The 25,220-nt window shown below is 36.6% G+C and overlaps 1 protein-coding gene across 1 annotated transcript in view; it reads left to right on the forward strand.

The window, feature by feature from the left end:
• Positions 1–25,220, forward strand: part of LOC125648166 (calpain-3-like) — a 41,362-nt gene that overhangs the window by 14,306 nt on the left and 1,836 nt on the right. Inside the window, exons 3-10 of the mRNA XM_048875108.2 lie at positions 2,688–2,877; positions 12,298–12,451; positions 12,733–12,943; positions 14,705–14,770; positions 15,653–15,744; positions 16,097–16,884; positions 18,013–18,227; positions 22,002–22,219. Coding sequence (XP_048731065.2) covers positions 2,688–2,877; positions 12,298–12,451; positions 12,733–12,943; positions 14,705–14,770; positions 15,653–15,744; positions 16,097–16,884; positions 18,013–18,227; positions 22,002–22,219 — 1,934 coding nt within the window. The remainder of the gene's footprint in view (positions 1–2,687; positions 2,878–12,297; positions 12,452–12,732; positions 12,944–14,704; positions 14,771–15,652; positions 15,745–16,096; positions 16,885–18,012; positions 18,228–22,001; positions 22,220–25,220) is intronic.

Consider the following 25,220-nt stretch of genomic DNA (forward strand, 5'->3'; position numbering starts at 1 on the left):
CAGCGCCGCGTCAAACCTGAGGTAGAGACTTCGCTAAGCGCCCTGCATTAAGAGTCTTTTGAATACGACCTTATAAATGAGGTCCCGTGATAAGCAACTTTCGTTGCTACGGTCGTAAGCGTTATGCGTAAGGTCAATGTTTGTGGCACTTCACTTTCAACTGGTGAAGTCAGTTCATGAGTGAAAAATTCTCAAATAGGACGTAAAACAACATACCAGTACAAAAACAAAACTATTCGGGAGAAAATTAGAATAGTAGAGGCGTTAACAATTGATTGTTTTGTGCTTTTAAGTGGGTACGTATGCATGTAGATATGTATGTTTTCATCATTTGTTAGAATGGTTTATTCATCATTTGTTAGAATGGTTTATTCATCATTTGCTTCGTCAATGACCTGTCAACATACGTGCAATGGTTAATTCTAGTGCACTTATATACATGTATATTATAATTATATAATATATAATGTAGATGGCGAAATTATTGCGGTGGTTTTGATTTAGCTATGTTCGCGGTCGGGGGATTTTTCCACGAAATTAAAACAACCGCAATCATTTTGCAAGTGTGACACAATACGTTTTGAACATGTCATAAAATTTGAATTCTGCGAAAAGAAAATCACCGCAATTAGACCAATATGAAAAACCGCGAACTTTTAGCACCGCGAAATTGAAATTACATACAGTAACTGTATGTACGTATATATAACTGTATGTACACATATAATATATAACTATGTACATACATGTATATGTAACTGTATGTACACATATATAACTGTATGTACACATATATAACTGTATGTACACATATATTACTGTATGTACATATATATAACTGTATGTACGTATATATAACTGTATGTACATATATATAACTGTATGTACGTATATATAACTGTATGTACACATATATAACTGTATGTACACATATATAACTGTATGTACATATATATAACTATGTACATATATCTAACTGTATGTACGTAGATATAACTGTATATACATATATATAACTGTATGTACGTATATATAACTGTATGTACGTATATATAACTGTATGTACACATATATAACTGTATGTACATATATATAACTGTATGTACGTATATATTACTGTATGTACGTATATATAACTGTATGTACGTATATATAACTGTATGTACGTATATATAACTGTATGTACATATATATATAACTATGTACATATATCTAACTGTATGTACATATATATAACTGTATGTACATATATATAACTGTATGTACATATATATAACTGTATGTACACATATATTACTGTATGTACGTATATATAACTGTATGTACGTATATATAACTGTATGTACGTATATATAACTGTATGTACATATATATAACTGTATGTACATATATATAACTGTATGTACATATATATAACTGTATGTACATATATATAACTGTATGTACATATATCTAACTGTATGTACGTATATATAACTGTATGTACATATATATAACTGTATGTACATATATATAACTGTATGTACATATATATAACTGTATGTACGTATATATAACTGTATGTACATATATATAACTGTATGTACGTATATATAACTGTATGTACATATATCTAACTGTATGTACATATATATAACTGTATGTACATATATATAACTGTATGTACATATATATAACTGTATGTACACATATATAACTGTATGTACGTATATATTACTGTATGTACGTATATATAACTGTATGTACGTATATATAACTGTATGTACATATATATAACTATGTACATATATCTAACTGTATGTACGTAGATATAACTGTATATACATATATATAACTGTATGTACGTATATATAACTGTATGTACACATATATAACTGTATGTACACATATATAACTGTATGTACAAATATATAACTGTATGTACATATATATAACTGTATGTACATAAATGATATATATATAACTATGTACATATATCTAACTGTATGTACGTAGATATAACTGTATATACATATATATAACTGTATGTACGTATATATAACTGTATGTACGTATATATAACTGTATGTACATATATATAACTGTATGTACACATATATAACTGTATGTACAAATATATAACTGTATGTACACATATATAACTGTATGTACATATATATAACTGCATGTACATATATATAACTGTATGTACATATATATAACTGTATGTAGGCCTACACATATATAACTGTATGTACATATATATAACTATGTACATATATCTAACTGTATGTACGTAGATATAACTGTATATACATATATATAACTGTATGTACGTATATATAACTGTATGTACATATATATAACTGTATGTACATATATATAACTGTATGAACATATATATTACTGTATGTACATATATATAACTGTATGTACATATATATAACTGTATGTACATATATATAACTGTATGTACGTATATATAACTGTATGTACGTATATATAACTATGTACGTATATATAACTGTTTATAAGTATACTGTATGTACGAGTCTTTTTGATGACGTCACCGTGAATGAATCACAGTACGTTGAACTTTAAAACTTCGTTTTATATCAGATATATTAATAGTGTTGAAACAGAAGCCTCAATAGCTTTAATTAATGATAATTACTGATGTATTAAAGTTTACACCGCACTTAATTTAGGAGATATATCCAAACGGCACCTTCGCAGGCGTGTGTGGTGTATGGAATACACCGTTTCCATGGAAACATTTTAAGAAGCGTGGGTGGTTTGAAGCAGCTATCCGGGTGTTGTCGTTAGCGGTTCGTTATATGGAAAAGGTCATACCTGGTTACAGAAACTGTGAACAGAACTTCGACGAGGAGTATATCGGTACGTCTAACAAGGCATTTACAGATCTACTTCAGGATATATGATACAACTGTGTATTCGACAATCATTAAAGAATAATAATTAATTATCTCATCAAACTGCAAATATAACGGTTTATGGCTGCAATAATTGGAAAGTTATGTAGCATATTCATAAACCTGGATTTTTACATATGCTATTCAAGTTTGCAACAAAATTAAATCGATGATATTCACTAATAAAACTATTTGATCGTAGCATATATCCTGAAGTCAAATAGATAAAATTGTAGATTGATTTTACAGCCTTTTATTTGTTTTACGTATTGCAGTGCATGTTGAAATTTGCACCTTAATAATTAAAGGGAAAGGCAACCCTAACCACATAGTTGCTTTTATGAATAAAGTATCACTTAATGATATCGTAATTGACAGTCTTTAACTACAAAAATCCTTGCTTAACAATTAAATCAATATTAATCTATCATGTATTTTAAATTACCCGCCGCTAAGAGAGTGGCCATTGGAGTTTAATTTATGACGTCACACCGTCTATTCCGGTTTATTTCATCAGCAGCACTGTAAACATGACAAGTCACGAACAGTTAAGTTTAGAGCCGTATAGATTTGATCCCGTTCTTTCGCAAGAAGAAATTGAGTAAAAGAAGACGTTCAGTCGAGTCGCAGACCAGGCAGACGGTACACGTTCTTCATACAAATGTCTCGAATTACGCAAATGATGAATCCACAGTTTACGTAGTCTATTCTTTTGAAATGACTTGGTTGAGTAGGGAATTTCGAAAAATAACCTTTTTTGGGACTACCCATAATGCCTCCGGAAAAATGTCGCCGTCACTGCGGTATACTTCATTGACAAACCCGTAATTAAACTAATTATATTGTTTAGAAAACACCATAAACGTTTTTAAATTTCAGACAAGCTATCTCATAGCTTCAAACGTTTTATTTTTGCTTGGTTTGAGAGAAGAAGAAAAACGTTGCAGCTAATATGACGTCTTAATGTAACTGCATGTTTACACCCACCGTGTTATATTTCCCGCGTTAAATGAAGATGCGGATAAAATGCCTATAAGTCGTGTTGCAAGATGTTAATGGGCTTCGCTCGTCTCAACGGTCACACCGTACAACATATCAAGTTCTTTTATAAGAACCAGTGGGGGTATTTTATTTCTTTAAAAGACGTATTTTGGACTTTATGGGTATGCAAGACGTTGTTGACATGCATTAGAAATATTTTCAAGAAAAAAATAATTAAATCAACTCATGTAGCTTATTCGGAGGGAGAGGGGTGAACCCAAGCACCTGTGGATGATCTTAGAATCTCACCAAAACCGGAACAGACGGTGTGACGTCAAAATTATTTATTTTTGTGGTCTTGATTACAAAAGAATTGCACATCATGACAGCCTCTATAGATCGCGGGAATTTCAATTTTTGACGTTTTCAAATTAATACTGAAGCATATCTAGACCATATATCAACATAACTGTATGACAAATCTTTATCATATGATTAATCCTATCATTTATCATGTAAAAATATTTTGGGTTGCCTTTCCCTTTAATTTTGAAATCGATTAAAGAACACGAAATTGAAAACCATATCTCCAAAATGTGTTGCTTTACAGAAGTGATACCTTAGTCATTCCAGATCTCTACAATGTTCAATGCAGAAATCATTTTCTTTGAACATGAAAGACGTGGCTTTAGTCTTCTTTGTAAGAATTACACACTACGATTTTTAGAATTCCAACATCATACATGTATCTAAATGCTTAGTAAAAATAAAAGTATTTCCTACACTCAGTATGTATTTCACAAGAACCACCATGAAAACATCAAACAAAAATATACATGGACAATATCTTTGTCCTTCATTGGGCTTACTCACATTTAAAGCAATTACAAAAGAAATCCTACTAAATTTTCTCAAGTTGAAACTATCGACAGAGTGAATAATAGAGTTTTATGGAACCAGAGTTGACAAATCTGAGTTGTGTTCAAATGGTGAAGTTGGTCTAGAGAGATCTTGATTATTGCTTCTTGATCTGATGCGTCTATAGCAGCAAAATCATCTTATAAACTCAGTACATTTAAAATTTCATAGTTTTCCAGTAAAATACAACACTGTTGAGTGATCATCAAATGATTTGGGGAGAGGAGGGGGTAGAACGACTTTCAAACACGGACTTGTAAAGATATAGTGCTGATTGTACCAAAAGGCCAATAAGACGGATGTTTAGAAATGAGCTTAAATCTGTAACACCATCCTTAACAAAGCTGATTTCATTTCTCTGGGAACTGAATTATCCTAATAGTATGATATATTATCACGAACTGGAAAAATACGAGCTTATTCACAGGAGGATGGTCTACATTATCGTGTGGGGCTGACATAAAGATCTGATATTTAACTTTATCAAAATGCATTCGATTTATAAGGAAAATTTTAAAAGGAATAGTCATGAAAGGTCTTGGTATATAACATATCTCAGGATTATTGTTGCTGACAATAGATGTTTGGAATCTGAGGATTTATACGATGGTAAATTAATGTGGTGGTAAATTAATTCCAGTAATCCGTGGGGCCAGTGTTTAATTAGATACTTCACGATTTGTTAATGAGAATGAAATCGTACTTTTATTCTGTAGCGCACATATTTTGCTAGGAAATTGCACACGAATACTTGAAAAGAAAGTTCCATCCATTTTTATTCTAAACGGGGATATTCCACGTACATGTATTTGTTTCATGTCGTCATTGAGCTGAGTGTTCACTCTTGCAATTTAAACAGACATGGGTTTCCACATCTAGTACCGACACATCCTGTAGCAGTGTTTAATTGCAACGGCACTGAAATATACTAGTGCATGAAATGTGAGGACAATCCTAGCTGTAAGTTTCACATCCCTTTATTGGTATGGTCGCGTTTGGTTTGTAATTAGCTATACTACAGAGTACTGCAGTGCAATTGATGCTCTGATTAATTGTTGTTTTTCGTCCCGTCGAGAATTTTTCACTCATATTGAGATACTCTGTGTAAGTAGCAATTGTGAGCGTATTCTAGGATCTGATTTTAATTAGATTGTCTCAAACCAAAATACACGTTCAGGGCCGTAAATTACATGGAGGCGGAGGAGGCAGCTGCCTCCTCCAACTTTTGAGCCAAAAAAAATTAAAATTTAAAGTTCATTAGAATTTATGTTGTTTCCAATAACTAAGAACATGATACCTCCCTTAAAAAGCATTCCAAATCTTTCTTTTAGAATGAGTTAGTCAAGTAACATCTTAGAAGGCCCTAGAATCAAGGATTTTGCACGAAACGTGTTCAGTGTGCACAAAATGTGCTCCCCGCCTAATTTCCTGCCTCCTCCAAATTGAAGGTTAATTTACGGCCCTGACGTTCACAAATTTAGCGGCGTGCATCCAGTAATCCCACACCGATGCATTTACATACATATATATCACGTTTTCTCTCAGTAATGAATTTATGCTATTTCAATGTACTTCATTTCTCCCAAAAAGTACAGACCTTTCAAACTGACATTGACAACACCTATTGTATTACAACATGAATATATGTATATTTTTTTGGTATCATATATAAGATATAGAAAAACAATGAATGAAAGCATGGGTCCCTTACTCGTTATATACTTCATAATGCATACACACTAGACATGTATTCTGTATATAATTACTTTAAAATATTAAACAAGTTACAAACTGACTACAGGCTAACATAGGAGCTAAGCCCGTTTTGGGCCCAAACTCTGTGATGGTATCACAGAGTTCGGGCCCAAAACGGGCTTAGCCCCTGTGGCATATGGTATGTCTGAATAATATTACATATAATAGTAACGAAAAACAGTCTGCTAACCTACTGATTACGGAATTGTTCTTTACCATTCCAATATAACAACATTGACAGAATGTAAAGCCTTAATGACAGTAAACAGCGTGAGAATAGAGGAAAACAGGCCAGGTGCATGCAGGTGTTTACATAACAAAAACAAAAATAAGGACTTTTTAAAATGATAAGTATAAGCGTGGAAATTACTATATAACTTGATAAATATATACATGTATATTACTAAAATGAATTTTTTTTTTGTAATTCATTTATTTTTTTGCTTTCACAATAAATAAACATTTACATATTAACAATACATGATAATATAGTATATACATATTTTAAGCAAGTACAAACATATATGTGTATATTTAGGAGTGCATATGTACATGTATAATGTGAAAGGTATTTAATTTCGAGAAGATGGGGAGAGAGAAGGAGAGACAGGGAGAGAGAGAGAGAGATAAGGGGAGTAAGGGGAAGAATTTTGCCTGGTTTACTGATCAGTCTCAATCATTTCACATAAAGCAATTGTTATTTGTTAACTGTACATAATTAAAGCAAATCACATATATTCTGCCAGTATTTCTCATATTCTATATATTTTCAGCTTTTTAGCAACATAGATTTTTCTATATAAAATCTATCAATGATATGTTTTTTGACAGCACAAACATTTAGTTTTGGAGCCATTTTATACCTACTTGCAAATATGTAATACTTAACAATAAGTATTAGTAAATTTTGTACTTTGTATAAGTTTCTGTTATTGTATTTGCCAAATAGTATGGCTTGTCTATCACATATAATTGGTGGGTTTTTTATTGAGAAACCAGTCTTCAATTGCACACCAGATCTCCTTTACTTCAAAACATTCTACAAACAAGTGATCAATTGTTTCTATGTTACTTTTGCAAAATGTACAAATGGGGGAGTCTATTAATTTAAGTTTAAAAAGATAATTATTGGTAGGAATTATTCTATGAAGTATTTGAAATTGTAACCATTGACACTTTGACTCTTGTGTTACCTTAAAGGGGAGCTCAAATATTTTATTCCATTCTATCTCATTAAACAGATCACCATTCTCAACTCATTTTGATACTGAAGTAATTGGTACCCGTTTTTTATCAATTAAAACATTGTACATATCTTTGCAGCCCTTTTCATTTTTAAAAAATATAGAAATTGATTTAGGAATAAAAGGCATATTTTTTTTTCTAATTTCTTTTATATTTACATGTCTAGTTCTTTCTATGATTGCCTGTCTAAGACCTGCATATTCTACAATATTTGTTTTGATACCTGAATCGCTGAGTGCCTTGAAACTTTTGAAGTTGCCATCAGAATCAAAAAGATCAATTACATATATCATACCAACTTTAAAATAACTCTTCAAGAAGAATATGATTTTCTTGATATATATGGTCAATCGAAACTCCAAATAAATGTGCATCGATGGCTTGCTGAAACAGAGCTTGCCAACAACGATGACAATACAACACGCGCATTGCATGTACATAATGCGCGAGTTCTTGACATTTTCGCTCGATATTTTTCCCAATGAGAACGAACATTATATGTTAGTGTTTATCACTGCCATCCTCTTGATTTGGTAATTATTGATTGTATATGTACATGATAGAGACATCTCTGTAAAGAGGTCATAATTTGTGCCTAATTTCAGTTCATGTTTAGCTTCAAGAAATTAAATCCCCTTTTGTGTTTCGAAACAAGAATTGCATGTCATTCGATGTTCAACGAAAATGTTGTATGCATTATTTCAGTAAAGAAGTGGGGTATTTTGTTGATGACTGCGACCTTGTGTCTGCTAATTAGATATCATGTCAGCAAATTCTAACAATTAATTGACCATTTTGTCTATCTTTAGAAGATGGACGTTTTAAAATGCGTAGGAATGATATAGGGCTTATGGAAAGATAAGAAAATTGATCTAGATAATATTGCATTTTGATTTATGATAATTTTTTATAGAATTACAAAATGAATCTGCCTGAGCTCCCATTGTACAAGCATCGGGTAATATATGCACAACTGCTGTACTTTTTGGCTCGCCGGGACGACTGTCCGGAGAGCTATTGTCATGACCCCGGTGTCGACGTCGGCGTCACACTTTAAGGAAAAACTTAACCTGGGCTAGATCTTTTGAACCAAGGGGATAGGGTTTAGATATATCGATGCCTCATGAAAAGACCTTTATTTTTGGCATAGTGACCTTGGACTTTGACCTACTATTTAAAAACTTTAACCTGGGCTATATCTTTTAAACCAAGGGGTAGGGGTAAGGTTTTAATATTTTACATATAGATGCCTCATAAGGAGACCTTTGTTTTGGTACCAGAACTTTTGACCTTGGACTGTGACCAAATATTCAAAAACTTTAACTTGGGCTATATCCTTTGAACCAAGAGGGAATTGGTTTTGATATTTCACTTATATAGATGCCTCATGAAGAGACCTTTGTTGTGGTATCAGGACTGTGGCCCTGGACTTTGACCTCCATTAAAAAACTTTAACCTGGGCTATATCTATTGAACTGATAGGGATAGGGCTTTGATAATTTACAAATAGATGCCTCATAAAGAGACCTTTGTTTTGGTAGAAGAAATTTGACCTAATGACCTTTACCTTGAACTTTGACCTACTGTTCAAAAACTTTAACCATCGTTATATCTTTAGAACCAAGAGTGATAGGATTTTGATGTTTCATATATAGATGCCTCATTAGAGGACATTTCTTTTGTTACCAGAACTGTTGACCTTGGACTTTGACCTACTTTTGAACCAAGGGAATAGGGATTTGATATATCATATTTAGATGCCTCATGACCAAGCCTTTAATATGGTAACAAAATGTTTGACCTAGTAACCTTGGACTTTGGCATATTTTTCAAATACTTTAACTTTTTGAACGTTAAGTTAAGTAGAGTCATGCTTCCCAGCGAGCTATGTTGTCCTCTGACAACTCTTGTTAAATACAGCAGCTATGCTATTTTCCCTATAATCTGTTGAAATTAGGCAATATCAAAGTGAAAAATATCAAAATAGAATGTTTAAATATTATTAAAGAGTAAATTGTTCTCTTTTGTTTGTCGTGGTTTTCAAAGTCTCTATATAACTCTTTGTATTGCAATATCATTTATGAGTTCCAAGTAGTAAATTACTATTGATCTCTCTCTGCCCCTCGCCCTCCCCTTCCCCGTCTCCCTCTTTTACTCTCTCGCTCTATCTCTCCTCTTCCGCATCTTTCTCTCTCTCCTTTACTCTCTCCCCTTCCTCGTCTCTCTCTCCCCTTCCTCGTCTCTCTCTCCTTTACTCTCTCTCCCCTTCCTCGTCTCTCTCTCTCCTTTACTCTCCCTTTCCTCGTCTCTCTCTCCTTTACTCTATCTCCCCTTCCTCGTCTCTTTCTCCTTTACTCTCTCTCCCCTTCCTCGTCTCTCTCTCCTTTACTCTCTCTCCCCTTCCTCGTCTCTCTCTCCTTTACTCTCTCTCCCCTTCCTCGTCTCTCTCTCTCCTTTACTCTCTCCCCTTCCTCGTCTCTCTCTCCTTTACTCTCCCTTCCTCGTCTCTCTCTCCTTTACTCTCTCTCCCCTTCCTCGTCTCTCTCTCCTTTACTATATCTCCCCTTCCTCGTCTCTTTCTCCTTTACTCTCTCTCCCCTTCCTCGTCTCTCTCTCCTTTACTATATCTCCCCTTCCTCGTCTCTCTCTCCTTTACTCTCTCTCCCCTTCCTCGTTTCTCTCTCCTTTACTCTCTCTCCCCTTCCTCGTCTCTCTCTCCTTTAATCTCTCTCCCCTTCCTCGTCTCTCTCTCCTTTACTCTCTCTCTCCCCTCCCTCGTCTCTTTCTCCTTTACTCTCTCTCCCCTTCCTCGTCTCTCTCTCCTTTACTCTCTCTCCCCTTCCTCGTCTTTCTCTCTCCTTTACTATATCTCCCCTTCCTCGTCTATCTCTCCTTTACTCTCTCTCCCCTTCCTCGTCTCTCTCTCTCCTTTACTCTCTCCCCTTCCTCGTCTCTCTCTCCTTTACTCTCCCTTCCTCGTCTCTCTCTCCTTTACTCTCTCTCCCCTTCCTCGTCTCTCTCTCCTTTACTATATCTCCCCTTCCTCGTCTCTTTCTCCTTTACTCTCTCTCCCCTTCCTCGTCTCTCTCTCCTTTACTATATCTCCCCTTCCTCGTCTCTCTCTCCTTTACTCTCTCTCCCCTTCCTCGTTTCTCTCTCCTTTACTCTCTCTCCCCTTCCTCGTCTCTCTCTCCTTTAATCTCTCTCCCCTTCCTCGTCTCTCTCTCCTTTACTCTCTCTCTCCCCTCCCTCGTCTCTTTCTCCTTTACTCTCTCTCCCCTTCCTCGTCTCTCTCTCCTTTACTCTCTCTCCCCTTCCTCGTCTTTCTCTCTCCTTTACTATATCTCCCCTTCCTCGTCTATCTCTCCTTTACTCACTCTCCCCTTCCTCGTCTCTCTCTCCTCTTCCTCGTCTCTCTCTCCTTTACTCTCTCTCCCCTTCCTCGTCTCTCTCTCCTTTACTCTCCCTTTCCTCGTCTCTCTCTCCTTTACTCTCTCTCCCCTTCCTCGTCTCTCTCTCCTTTACTCTCTCCCCTTCCTCGTCTCTCTCTCCTTTACTCTCTCTCCCCTTCCTCGTCTCTTTCTCCTTTACTCTCTCTCCCCTTCCTCGTCTCTTTCTCCTTTACTCTCTCTCCCCTTCCTCGTCTTTCTCTCTCCTTTACTATATCTCCCCTTCCTCGTCTCTCTCTCCTTTACTCTCTCTCCCCTTCCTCGTCTCTCTCTCCCCTTTACTCACTCTCCCCTTCCTCGTCTCTCTCTCCTTTACTCTCTCTCCCCTTCCTCGTCTCTCTCTCCTTTACTCTCTCCCCTTCCTCGTCTCTCTCTCCTTTACTCTCTCTCCTTTACTATATCTCCCCTTCCTCGTCTCTCTCTCCTTTACTCTCTCCCCTTCCTCGTCTCTCTCTCCTTTACTCTCCCCTTCCTCGTCTCTCTCTCCTTTACTCTCTCTCTCCCCTTCCTCGTCTCTTTCTCCTTTACTCTCTCTCCCCTTCCTCGTCTTTCTCTCTCCTTTACTATGTCTCCCCTTCCTCGTCTCTCTCTCCTTTACTCTCTCTCCCCTTCCTCGTCTCTCTCTCCTTTACTCTCTCCCCTTCCTCGTCTCTCTCTCCTTTACTCTCCCCTTCCTCGTCTCTCTCTCTTTTACTCTCTCCCCTTCCTCGTCTCTCTCTCCTTTATTCTCCCTTCCTCGTCTCTCTCTCTCTTTTACTCTCTCTCCCCTTCCTCGTCTCTCTTTCCTTTACTCTCACCTTCCTCGTCTTTCTATCCTTTACTCTCTCTCTCCCCTTCCTCGTCTCCCTTTTTTAATCTCTGGCTCTATTTCTCCTTTCTCTCTCTCTCTCTCTCTCTCTCTCTCTCTCTCTCTCTCTCTCTCTCTCTCTCTCTCTCCTCTCCATCTCTCTACCCTCCTCCATCTCTCTCTGTCTCTCTGTTAGTATAAGAAAGTCTCCCTGCTGTCGTCTCATACCGTCTGTACGTTTTATCTGTAGGTGCTTTTCGTTTCAACATTTGGCGATTTGGACAGTGGGTTGAAACTACGATCGATGACCACCTTCCTGTTCTTGATGGCAAACTTATGTATTGTAATGCACAGGGACAGCCTCCCGAATTCTGGGGAGCCCTTTTGGAAAAGGCATATGCCAAGTAAGTGCATGAAGTCTTCACATAAGCATGTTTAGTCTGCCAAAATGGTAACATCGAAGTGGAAGATTTGGGCATTATCAATAATGATTCATGTTCATTAAATGTACAATGAAAACTAAAGCTATACCTGAGAGCTTGTTGTACTGTCAGAGGCCTTAGAAGTAGAGTAATGAATGATGTGCGAATGATGTATTTACAATACACATATTCTGAAAAGAAATCCAGGCATGCAAGGCCCAGGTGATCATTATCGATGTGTATGTGTACCGATTTTCTTCCAGGTTCAACAAAGCGTATGAAACAATAGAATATGGTGATGTATTGGATGCCTTGACAGATCTAACCGGCGCCATTTGTGAGTACTTTACTCCTGACGTCAACCCACCGGAGCAGTTCTTTTATACCCTCTATAGTTCAGTTGTTAACCGATCACTGGTCGTCTGCTGGAGAAACGAGAAAAGGCTGACACGATCTGGCTTCAACTTTGAATGGGTAAGGTGGTTAATGTCCTCCCACGTCTCAAGATGTTGGAGTCATATCGGAATCTGTCAGTACGCCCACCTCGCTGTTTAGCATTGTCCCTGACAATGCGTTGCCGCTAAGTTGGAATAAAATAATTGTGCACGTAACAGAGTAACACTAGATACTCAGTAATGTGGTTCATTTAAGAAATAACTTTCAGTATTGAAAATAAGTGTACATGACAGCATGTACTGCGACATACTTCAAGTGCTTCATAAAACACACGTGTGAAGCTTTGCAGTTCATGCCCTCGTGTGTTTTTCAAAACGAAATTAATTAACTGTCCCTCTTAAGAATTTTTCACTTATATGGAGACGTCACCATTGTCGTTGAAGGGCTGCAAAATCTAGGACTATGCTCGGCACATACGGTCTATGAGCAGGAAGGGATCTTTATCGTGCCACACGTGCTGTGACACGGGGTCTCGGTTTTTGTGGTTTCATCTGAAGGACTGCCCCATTTCGTCGCCTCTTACGAGAAGCAAGGGGTACCGAAGACCTATTCTAACCTGAATCCCCTCGGGATATAAATCGAGTGAACGGAGCGTAAAACAAAGAAATAGTCAATCTAAGATGTCACCACCTCTAAATTTTAAACTGACGAAAAAGAAACTGTTTTAATCTTGTGTTGAGTTACCCATATTAAGAATTCTTAGATATATATTATCATATAGAATCGGATAAAATTCTTGTGAAAGGTTTCTAGAAGCACGAGTCTAAGTAACACGATGATGTTTTCAGACATTGTCCTTTTGCGATGCCTCGAAAATATCCTTGATAAATGGCACATGCTTTATGAATATACTTTTATAAATAGTAGTTGATTCTTATGATTAATTACTAAATTGAAGGAGAATGCATTACATAGATTCCCCGGTCCGATCGGAGGTCAAAAGGTAACGTTTATGCCTTAGGCCTCTTGATTAGATGAGTTCATTGCTCGTGTAATTGATAAACTCTTAGCACTGCAGATAGTAAATAGGTCCTAAAATGCACAGTTTAGGAATCAACGTCCGGAACGTTTGATATTAACAACATTTTAATGTGTTATTATAGGTACACTAACTTGTTTTATGCATACACTAGTATACTCTATACAAGGTTCGACACGACTCCAGAATTAGTAATTCTACTGTAGATATTTTCCCCCAGAAGACTGCAAGTTTAGTCAAATTAAATGATGATAATGATATGAACGAAAAAAATATCAATAGTGGTATGAGAAAATGATTAAACTGGTTATATAAGACGGTGTGGTCAGGTCTCCTGTTCGTTTAATCACATGTAAAATATAGTTGGTTAGGATCGATATAAACCTTCACACTCTGTACTATAAAAGATAAAAGATAAAACAAGTTTCAAATGAAATCCGTGATCTAATACAGTTTCAAATGAAATCCGTGATCTAATACAGTTTTCACACATTTTCATGACTATCAAATTAAGTACAAGTTTCTCAAGAACCACTCCACCAATTTCAACAAACATGTCACGAAGCATCTTGGGTGAAATGGGGTTCCGGTCTCTTCAGGGAGGGTTCAGAGTGCATCATCGGTTTTATATATAGGAAAACTATTTGAAAATTTTCTTCTCAAGAACCACAATAGTCTTTATGGACATATTTCTAGTTTCATAAGTTAATGTACATGGTTTGTTCTCAAACTATGGAGAAACTGAAACACAAGAATATTTTAAAACACGAGAGTTTTTTGTTTTTGTTTGTTTTTTACAGAAAGAAGATGTAGCTAACGATGTGGACAGCAAACGCTATCTTCACCTTGTAACAGCAGTCTCAAAGGTAGGCATCATTTTAAATAGTATTCATTTCCCCCTATATACATTGCTTCGTTTCAACAGCCCTTATAAAACATTCTGAACCAAAAGCTACACACGTATAGAGACACAAAGGATTGTCTTTGATTTAAATGGTGAAGATAACGAACAGCGATCAATCTCATGATCCTCCATAGAACAGAGTAAACACCGACCCCTTGAAACACCAAGGTGGGATCAGGTGTTGTTGACATGTCATTGTAAACTAGATACCGATTTCACGCGGGAGCCATAATTAATCAATATCTTGGTCTTGTTGTTCTGTGTTTCACAAGGTTGTAAAATTATTTCCAGGAGAATTCAAGTATGCAACTCATTCAAAGAACTCTGTATGGTGGATTATAATGAAGTTAACATTGCTACAGTGTTGTAATAAGATATGAGGTTGATCACTGCTCATTAACTTCACCTTTCACGAAGGTGTATTTGCATGTACAACTTTAGCTTTACATGTTTGTATAAATGATCATAAACAGAAGCGACACTGAGCTGACCAAAGTAATGCACGCAGTACGTATCATGTTTAACTATTGCCTTTAAGTTGATATGATACATCCTCTCGTCAGTGTCAAATTATCAAGAATGACCCAGGAAATCATCTAAAACAGCAGGGGAAATCATATCACCTGTTTTTGCGGGGAAGTCACGATTTTCTCTAAATATCCTGTAACATAAAGAGATAGTTAGAACTTGTAAGACCGTAACTATGGCTATACCAACGGAAATTTCAAGTTGATTAGCCGCATTGTGTTTTCTTATCACAGATAGTAGAAAGTTTGCATTATAAGCCGTCCTTTGTGTCATTAAGCATGATGTTTTATCTATTTCAATGATCTTGATTTGAAAGTTTCCACTAATTGACGGAAGAGAAGTAGAGGTTGTGAGACTCAGATGTTTTTTCTCTGGTGAACCAAAGTGGAATGGCAAGTTCTCTGACAGGTATTGCTGTAAAGTCTCTTTCCAAAGAAAAACGAAGTGCATGGGTATTGAATTTTAAAGTGCTATCTCGATGAAGTAGTCCCTCCCCCCCAAAAAAAGACGATAAATGATCAGCTTTTTCCGCAGCAGTGATGTATATGCGTGTAATTTCTTAATGACTAATTACACTCTTTTCATCTAAGACATTGGCACACAATATTACTTATTATTTCTACCATGCATTATAGATATTGATTTTAAGATAATCTCCAATGCGACCTACTTTTGTAGGAATGCTTAATTGATTTTTAATCTTGCATAAAGAATCATATGAGAGAAAAACATATCAAATTAAGCAAACTTATTATTCCAGTGATGCCTCCTCATGGATCACCATTAACAAGGAATTTTTAGAGAAATATTCCCCACGGAAAAACAAAGAGAACAACGAATACTGGATGACATTGAATGATTTTCAATGTAATTTTGGAGGATTAATAATTTGTAGTGCAACTGAACCCTATCGTGCGGAAGGATTCAGCGTGGAGCGATCGTATACGTGTAAGGCTGAAAACGTGTCCGATCTTGTGTATATTTTGCACTCCCAAACGAGACTTTCAGAACGGAAATCGTCCAGTCTAAAAGCAAAGAACCATGGGAAAATGAGGAACTATGTCAGTGAAAGGGTGCAGAAAACGGAGAAAAGGGTCAACGAAATAAAAGTGACAGAAACGAATCTCACCGTGAAAATGGACAATTGCCGGCGTCACAGCACCGGTGACGCAACCGTGACATCAGAAAATATCACTCACATATCATACCCAGGATACATATCGTACGACCACACTACACAAGGACATATCAAATGCCAAATGTTCACTTCCAGAAAACACCATTCATATCCACAAGAAGAGATATGCAATACGATTAATACCAGAGTTTCTTTTGATCTTGAGAGTTCTAACAGTACCTCAGACATTTCTGTGATCATTTCACGTCCACACAGTGCGCCAATGTCGTCTGCAGAAACAGATTCTAAGTATGGTTCTTCTGGCTCAGTGTCGCAACTTACACAGAGCAACTTTCTTGCCACTAGAAAAGATTTCTTCCGACCAAGAGGTGGATGGAAACAGATTATAGAACAACATGGAAAATGGACTAGTGAGAGCATTAGCCTTAATGTACTAGTAAATGTATCTCACCTTTAATTTGACCCCCAAATATGCACATTTCCTTAATTATCTATACAGTACAATGTACATATCAGAGTGACGGGGCTTCTTACCAGACTATATCACTTATCATACACTGTAAGCAGTAACCACATGTATAATAAGATATGTATGATGTGGAGAACATTGTGCAACATCTACTCATTTAAACCTGAATCGGTGTCGAATCGCAGTCGCCAACGCAGACATCGGGAATAAAACCCTAAATTATTCCCCAAGTATCCCCTCAAAATTTAATCCCTAGCTGAATCTCAAACCAGATCCGCACCCCTGTGGACGACAGAAATTTTGACTAGCGACTACATGTGAAAGTTACCCATCCCATTTTAAAACAATTTCGCCACAAGATCCCGTTGAGACTAATGTATTGAGATTAGTTGTCTAACCAGCAGATCTACTCAGTATGCATAACTACACCCCAGTGACCAGTGGCTCCAAACTGAGGTCATCATTTACAACTGAATAGCTTTATTTTGCAAACAAAGGTCATTCTTAAAAAAATGATACAACGAGTATTCGACAAGAAGTGCCAGCATGACTTCTAGCTACATGAAATACAAATTATTTGTGTCTCTAGACCTTTATTATAGTAGTCGCGATATCGCCTTGAAGGTCCTTGGTTCAACTTCCGGTAGGATAACGGGTAGTATAGTTCGGCTTTGGTACAGTAGACACTCGCTCAATCCTAGGTGTAGTATGGCTTGATATTCAAATGGAGGTTAAGGATTGAGATGGCGGTTTTAGTGAAGTATCCTATATTACTATGAAGATAACTAAACCGACATTAGCCGATCTCTTAGTTTCGTAACAATATGCCAATGAAGGGATTAATTCCGCTTCTTCCCTGTTGCATTATGATATTTTTATTCAATATGTTTTATTTACCAGCTATACCTTCTCATCTATATCGGAGTAAAACAAATTACACGTTTCACTATTTCACAACTAACGTTAGATTTGATACATACTAAACCACTTACTAAACATATTGTGAACCTGGTTATCAAGGGGAAAGTTGTCTCTCGTTAACGGCAATCCTTTTATTTGTCTTATACAGGAAGCACGAGTGGGATATGTCCATCCAGTTTAGACTTGCTGAGTAAGTGCTCTAGAATCTCCATAGCGCTGTCAAGAAAAGCTGGGGAGCATAAACACCAACCTCCTAGTCTACCCAAAAAAAACCTGTTGCTGGTCTCGCTGATACAGGACTACAGGCATGGAGTGGAACACTCGAATAACATGCCCGTACAGTTTGGATTTAGCATGTATAGGGTAAAATTCAGTGTAGACTTGTCAAGTTTTCCACGTTACTTCTCTTCTTAAAACCTTTCGTGAAAACAGTACAGATGAAGGACACTTTTTCTGAAAACAAAAATCATATACATATAATACTGAACGTATTCTTGCGAAAATTGACGGACGCTAGTGATATCATGAAGGGCAAACGTTTACGAAAATGTATCTAATATGGTGCGTTTGCTCAAGTGAGCAATTCTTATCACCCTTTGTCGTCTGTCCATCCGTAAACTTTTCACAGTTCCATCTTCTTCTCCAGAACCACTGGGACAATTTCAATCAAACTTTTTACAAATCATCCATGGGTGAAGGATTCAAGTTTGTACAAATGAAGGGCCATGCTCTCTTCAAAGGGGGAGATGATCACGAAAATGCAAAAACAGGGTGTTGTCATTTAAAAATCTTCTTCTCGAGTACCACTGGGTAGGAAAGTTCAAATTTACATGTAAGCTTCCTAACATATTGCAGATTCCAGTTTGTTAAAATCACAGCCCCCAGTAGTAGAGTGGGGCATCATTAGGGAATCAAAGTTTTATTTACATTATGCTAGACGATGGGCTAAATATGAAAAAGAACACCCTTAGTCAGAATGGATAGAAAGTATCAGAGGAATATTAAAATCCTGTATTAGACACATCAAATCAAAAGTACGTACCATCTATCCTTAGTAAAGTGTTTTAGTAAATCAGAAGTGAAAAAAGAATTGGATAGGTTACATGAGGAATATGTATTGGTTCCAGCTGACAAAGCTTGTAACAGCACTCATTAATACAACTGTATATATTCTAAACGAACTAGGCATTAATTCCACTTTTGGTAATTGAACTTGTACTCCATGTGCCCTTTCAAAAGATGAAAATCTTCAAAATCATGCTTCAGTTTTAGACGCATTCAATATCCCAGTCGATAGGATGGATGATGAAGAGTTGCCGTACTTATAATGGATTCCTAAACTTCACAGAAACCCTTACAAACAAAGTTACATTACTTGATCAAGTAGATGTTCTACCAAGTCCCTACTCTGTGGGACCACACTAGGGGATCAAAGTGTTACATGCTGATACATAGAAGAAGTCTTTTAGAATATCTCTTGAACCATTTAAGCTAGGGATTACGTATTTTGTATATGTATTCTTTATGGCAAGATTTATTATTTCGTGAAGTTTGAACTTGTGACCTTGGACTACTTTTTAATTCTCGGACCTATTCGATATTTCCTGAACTATTTATAGAGTATGCCATAAATACTTTGTATATAAATTTCTTGTGGCAAGACCTTTCGTTTCATACCTTTGACCCTGTTACATGTACCTTGGAATTTAACCTACTTTGAAGAAAACATAACCTTTAAAATATCTTCGGAAATATTCAAGGCAGGGCTTTCACATTTTGTATTTATATTATCTTTGACAAGATGTTGTGATACGATCGTATTTGATCTTGCGACATTGACCAAGTTTCTTAAAAACCTGACGTAATCAATATATTCTGAACTATTTAAGGTAAAGCTTTCATATTTTTAGGTCACCTGAATTCATTCAGGTGACCTATTGCTATCTGTTTTTGTCCGTCGTCGTTCGTCGTGCGTTAACATTTGAACATTTTCAGCTTCTTCTCTGAAACCCCTGAACCAATTTCAACCAATTTTGGCATATAGCATCTGTGGGTGGAGGGGAACAAAAATTGTGAAATTCGTGGTGCCTGCCCCCCAGGGGCCTGAGGGGTGGGGCAAAAACCATCAAAATGAGTGTAATTTTAAAAAATCTTCTTCTTTACTCCTGGACATCAAGAAGCCAAACTGTGGGCATAATTATAATGAGCGTTGAGCCCTCTACCAAAATTGTGAAATTCATGGCCCCTGGGGCAGGGGTTCTTGTGTTAGGGTGGGGCTCTATTGGTCATATAGTGAAAATGTAGAAATTCTTTGAAAATCTTCTCTGTCTCTGGGTATTAAGTAGACAAACTAATAGCATGGTAATGATGAGCAAGGATGCCTCTTTGTACCCCCCGCAAGAAGTTGTGGGGGGAATACTGGAATCGGGTTGTCCGTCTGTCCGTCCGTCCGTCTGTAGACGCAATGGTTTCCGGGCTCTAAAGCATTATCCTTTCCACCTACCGTCACCATATCATATATATGGACTACCCATGGGATGAAGATGTTCCCTATCGATTTTGGGGTCAAAAGGTCAAAGGTCAAGCACACTGGACATCGAAGTAGCAATATGGTTTCCGGGCTCTAAAGTGTTATCCTTTCCACCTACAGTCACCATATCATACATATGGACTACCCATAGGATGAAGATGTTCCCTATTGATTTTGAGGTCAAAAGGTCAAAGGTCAAGCGCACTGGACATTGAAGTAGCAATATGGTTTCCGGGCTCTAAAGCGTTATCCTTTCCACCTACAGTCACCATATCATATATATGGACTATCCATGGGATGAAGATGATCCCTATCGATTTTGTGGTCAAAAGGTCAAAGGTCACGCGCACTGGACATTGAAGTAGCAATATGGTTTCCGGGCTCTAAAGCGTTATCCTTTCCACCTACAGTCACCATATCATACATATGGACTACCCATGGGATGAAAGATGTTCCCTATCGATTTTGGGGTCAAAAGGTCAAAGGTCATGCGCACTGGACATCGAAGTAGCAACACTCAGAAAAGAGATAGTTTATACCTATTTCCAACACCCTTTGGGAGATTGGGGTAAGCGGGGGATATTCTTAGTGAGCATTGCTCACAGTACCTCTTGTTAAAAATTGTGAAATTCATGACCCCTGGATCAGGGGTTCTGGTGCTAGGGTGGGGCTCTATAAGTCATATAGTGAAAATGCATTATTTCTTTGAAAATCTTCTTCTCTGTCCTTGGGTATTAAGTAGACAAACCAATAGCATGGTTATGATGAGCAAGGATGCATCTTTCAAAATTGTGAAATTCATGGCCCCTGGGTCAGGGGTTCTGGTATTAGGGTGGGGCCCTATTGATCATATACTGAAAATGCATTTTATTTCTTTGAAAATCTTCTCCTCTGCTGCTGGGTATTAAGTAGACAAACTAATAGTATGATAATGATGATCAAGGATGCTTCTTTCAAAACTGAAATTTATGGCCCCTGGGTCAGGGGTTCTGGTGTAAAGGCGGGGCTGACCACATAGCTATTCAATGTTTCTTCCATCCAAAAGTAAAATTCTTATATTTAAACACAAACCTAATTCAAACATTGGAAGGTTGTTACATGATACTCAGGTGACCTATAAGGCCCCTGGGCCTCTTGTATGTAAATGCTCTTTATGGCAAGACCTTAGTATACTGTGGTGTTTAACCTTGTGACCTTGACCTGACAGTTTGACTTACTTTTAATGAGAACTACTTTAGAAAGAGCTTTCATATTTTCTTTATTTCTTATGGCAAGATATACCATGATCTATGACCTTGGTCTTATCCAGAACAGCGAAATCAAGCTAATCATATTGGTGTTGATGCATCTCTGTGTTATGCGATTTCATTTTCATTTATGTTGTGGTCCTTTGGGGCTAGGTTGAGGCCACAATAAGGAGTCAAAATTTTCACGGGAAGAAAGATTGATAAATCAAATCTTTTAAAACTCACAACAGCTGAGCAACGGCAAGGTCAAGGTGACTTGGGTGAGCAATGTGACCCATGTGCCTCTTGTTCTTGTCTTCTAGAGTTAGACACTTTCCATAATTTAAAAAAGATTTATGATTTATTTTTTCTTTCTCACAGAGCAAAAATTCCGAACACGGAGAGAAAAAACATTTGTCCAAACTTCAGTTTGTACTAAATGTGGAATCTGAGTACGAGTCTAGGGAATTGAAAACGAGGCTTAACCTTGACGATGGTTGCTACGTGGTCGTACCATACTGCATAACATCCGGTCATGAAGGCGAATACCTCCTGCGAATAATTGGAGAAAAAGACATGCTGGAAAATAAGAATGGATGGTACGTAAAGATAATAGAGTCTGGATTTTGAAAGCTGGTAACGGAATGCGCTGGTTTCCAGTGGCGGATTTAGAGGGGGCGCAGCCGACGCCCCCCCCCCCCCCCCCAAATTTCAAATTTAAGGTAAATCGCTGTATCTTCTTTCGGAAAATGTACTAAACGATAAAAGAAACAATAATTTCTTCCACTCCAGGAGAAATAAATGACAAAAAATATATAATTTTTTTCCAAAAAACCCTTAAAAGTTGTGTCATTTTATTAATTTCACCTTATTAAAATGATAGAAAATAGTACAAATGACTAAATAGGAGAAATATTTCAAGCCCCATAAAATCGGTAAAATCCAGGTGCTTCCGAGGGCTTCGCCCCCTGGACCTCCACCAGGGCTTCGCCTTGGACTTACTGCCTCATAAAGTGGCGCCCCCCGTAACTGCAATTCCTGGATCCGCCCCTGGTTTGCACCTGAATTTTGTAGTACTGTCAATTTAATGGAGGTATATTTTTAATTTCTAGATTGAAGGAGAATTATGAAATCAAAAAGAAAAATTGGAGTAATCATGTTTGTTATTGAGCTACAGTGACATACCTTTTTGCACTTACAATTTACCTAAGATTTATTCACAACTCGATTTATCTGTTGATGTCAATACAATATAAGAAACCAAATAAATACACAATCACTCCTTCTCACGAAATAGATATTAAAAAGTTTAATCTTATTTAATCATAATGACATTTTTGCACTAATATCAGGAAAAATTAATCATATAGAATTTGAGAGTTAAAAAAACAACAACAAAAAAACAATAACATTAGGATCATTGTCAATTTTTAGAATTGTGCATAAATCACCAAAGTCTTGTCTTAAAATCTTAGATTGTATTTTAAAAGTTGGAGTTCTTATTAATTTTTTTTAGATCATTGGCAAAAGTGCTGAATTTTGATGGAAAATTTCGGGTAAATTAGTATAGACGTTCGCAATTGGTCTGCGTCCGTAGTGCGACGTGTGTTAACAATTGAACATTTTTAACTTTTTTTTTTATAACTACCATTCTAATTTTTTTCAAATTTGGTATGAAGTATCTTTGGGACAAGGAATACAAAAATTGTAAATTTCAGGGGCGGGGAAAAATTGCCCAAATTTGACTAATTTTCAAAAATCTTCTTCTTTACAACTGCACCTGTGTAAGAAAAACTAAATACATAGTAATGTAGAGCAGGAAGGCCTCTACCAAAATTGTAAATTTCATGTAGGTATCAGGATGGGGCCAAAATGGTCAGTTATTAAATGTGTGAAAAATAGAACTGTTAAATTTCTTGATAACTACCATTCCAATTCCTTTCAAATTTGGTATGAAGTATCTTTGGGCCAAAGGGGAGTAAATTGTAAATTTCAGAATTTCTGCACCCCTGGCGCCTTAGAAACGGGACAAAAAATTGACCAATTTTCAAAAATCTTCTCTACAACCGCACATGTGTAAGAAAAAAACTAAATGCTTAGTGATGTAGAGCAGGAAGGTCTCTACCATAATTATAAATTTCATGATCCCTGGTGTAGGGGCTCTGACCCCAGGGCAGGTCCAAACTTAGTAAACAGTGTTTATGTGGAATTGAAACTAAATGGATATTAAGAAAGAGCAGGAACATGTAGTCCTTTACGAAAATTGTAATTTTGTTAATCCCAGGGGTAAGGGTTTTGGTATCAGGATGGGGCCAAAATGGTCAGTTATTAAATGTGTGAAAAATAAAACATTTCAAACTTCTTGATACTACTATTCCAATTCTTTTCAAATTTGGTATGAAGCATATCTGGGACAAAGGGGACATAAATTATAAATTTCAGAATTCCTGCACCCTTAGGGCCGTAGGGGTCGGGGAAAAACTGACCAATTTTTAAAAATCTTCTCTACAACAGCACGTGTAAGAAAAACTAAATGCATAGTGAAACAGGAAGGCCTCTACTAAAATTGTAAATTTCATGATCCCAGGATAGGGGTTCTGTCCCCTGGGTGGAGCCAAACTTGGTATAGTGTTTATGTGCAAAACACTTATATAACATCTTCTTTAGTGCTATGGATAATATCTTGAAACTAAATAGATATTTAGAAAGAGCAGGTAGTCCTTTACCAAAATTGTAATTTTTATGATCCCAGGTCTGGGGTAGGGGTTTTGGTATCGGGGCCAAAATGGTCAGTTATTAAATGTGTGAAAAACATAAATGTTTTAACGTCATGACAATTACCATTCCAATTCCTTTCAAATTTGGTATGAAGCATCCTTGTGACAGGGAGGACATGAATTGTAAATTTCAGGACGCCTGTTCCCCTGGGGCCTTGGGGATGGGGAAAAACTACTAATACATCTTGTTTTATAATGTTGCTGAAGATTAAATATTTTTTAAATTTTTCTAGATTTTTAGCCCTTGGGACTAGTGATACTTTTGATAAGTACTCAGGTGACTGATAAGGCATGTGGGCCTCTTGTTAATAATCATTGTTGTCTTGAGAAAAAACATCAACCAATTTAAGGTAGCATTATCCATTTTATGAAACCACTTCACAAGATGGTTTGTAAAATTGATAATATCGATCGATTTGATTGTATATCTATGTAGCTCGGTGGATAAAGTTTCGAGTTGCTAAAAGAAAAAAAAGTGTCGGGTTGCTGACTCGCTGATCCAGAGTTCAAATTCGCCAGTATCTTGTTTCTATTCATTGAAATAAATTTTTGAAAATCATGGGTTTTTTTCTCTCTCCAAAATTGCATATTTCTTGCCTTTTTGACAGATGTACTTATTACATGTCGCATCTTTTAATTATTAAATAATTTCGTGCTGATTTGATGAATCCTTCCGTGGTGTTGTGAGCTATTTAATTAATTAATTAATTTAAAACATCTGGATTAGTTCCAAGTTTCTGCTCATAGGCACTTGTTTCATACAGGGGTCACCCCTCCTTACTAATACGAGGGAATTTTTTTTTTCAACAGAGCTCAATTACTT

Source organism: Ostrea edulis, chromosome 6 (assembly GCF_947568905.1).
Source record: "Ostrea edulis chromosome 6, xbOstEdul1.1, whole genome shotgun sequence".
In the NCBI taxonomy this organism is placed as follows: Eukaryota; Metazoa; Mollusca; class Bivalvia; order Ostreida; family Ostreidae; genus Ostrea; species Ostrea edulis.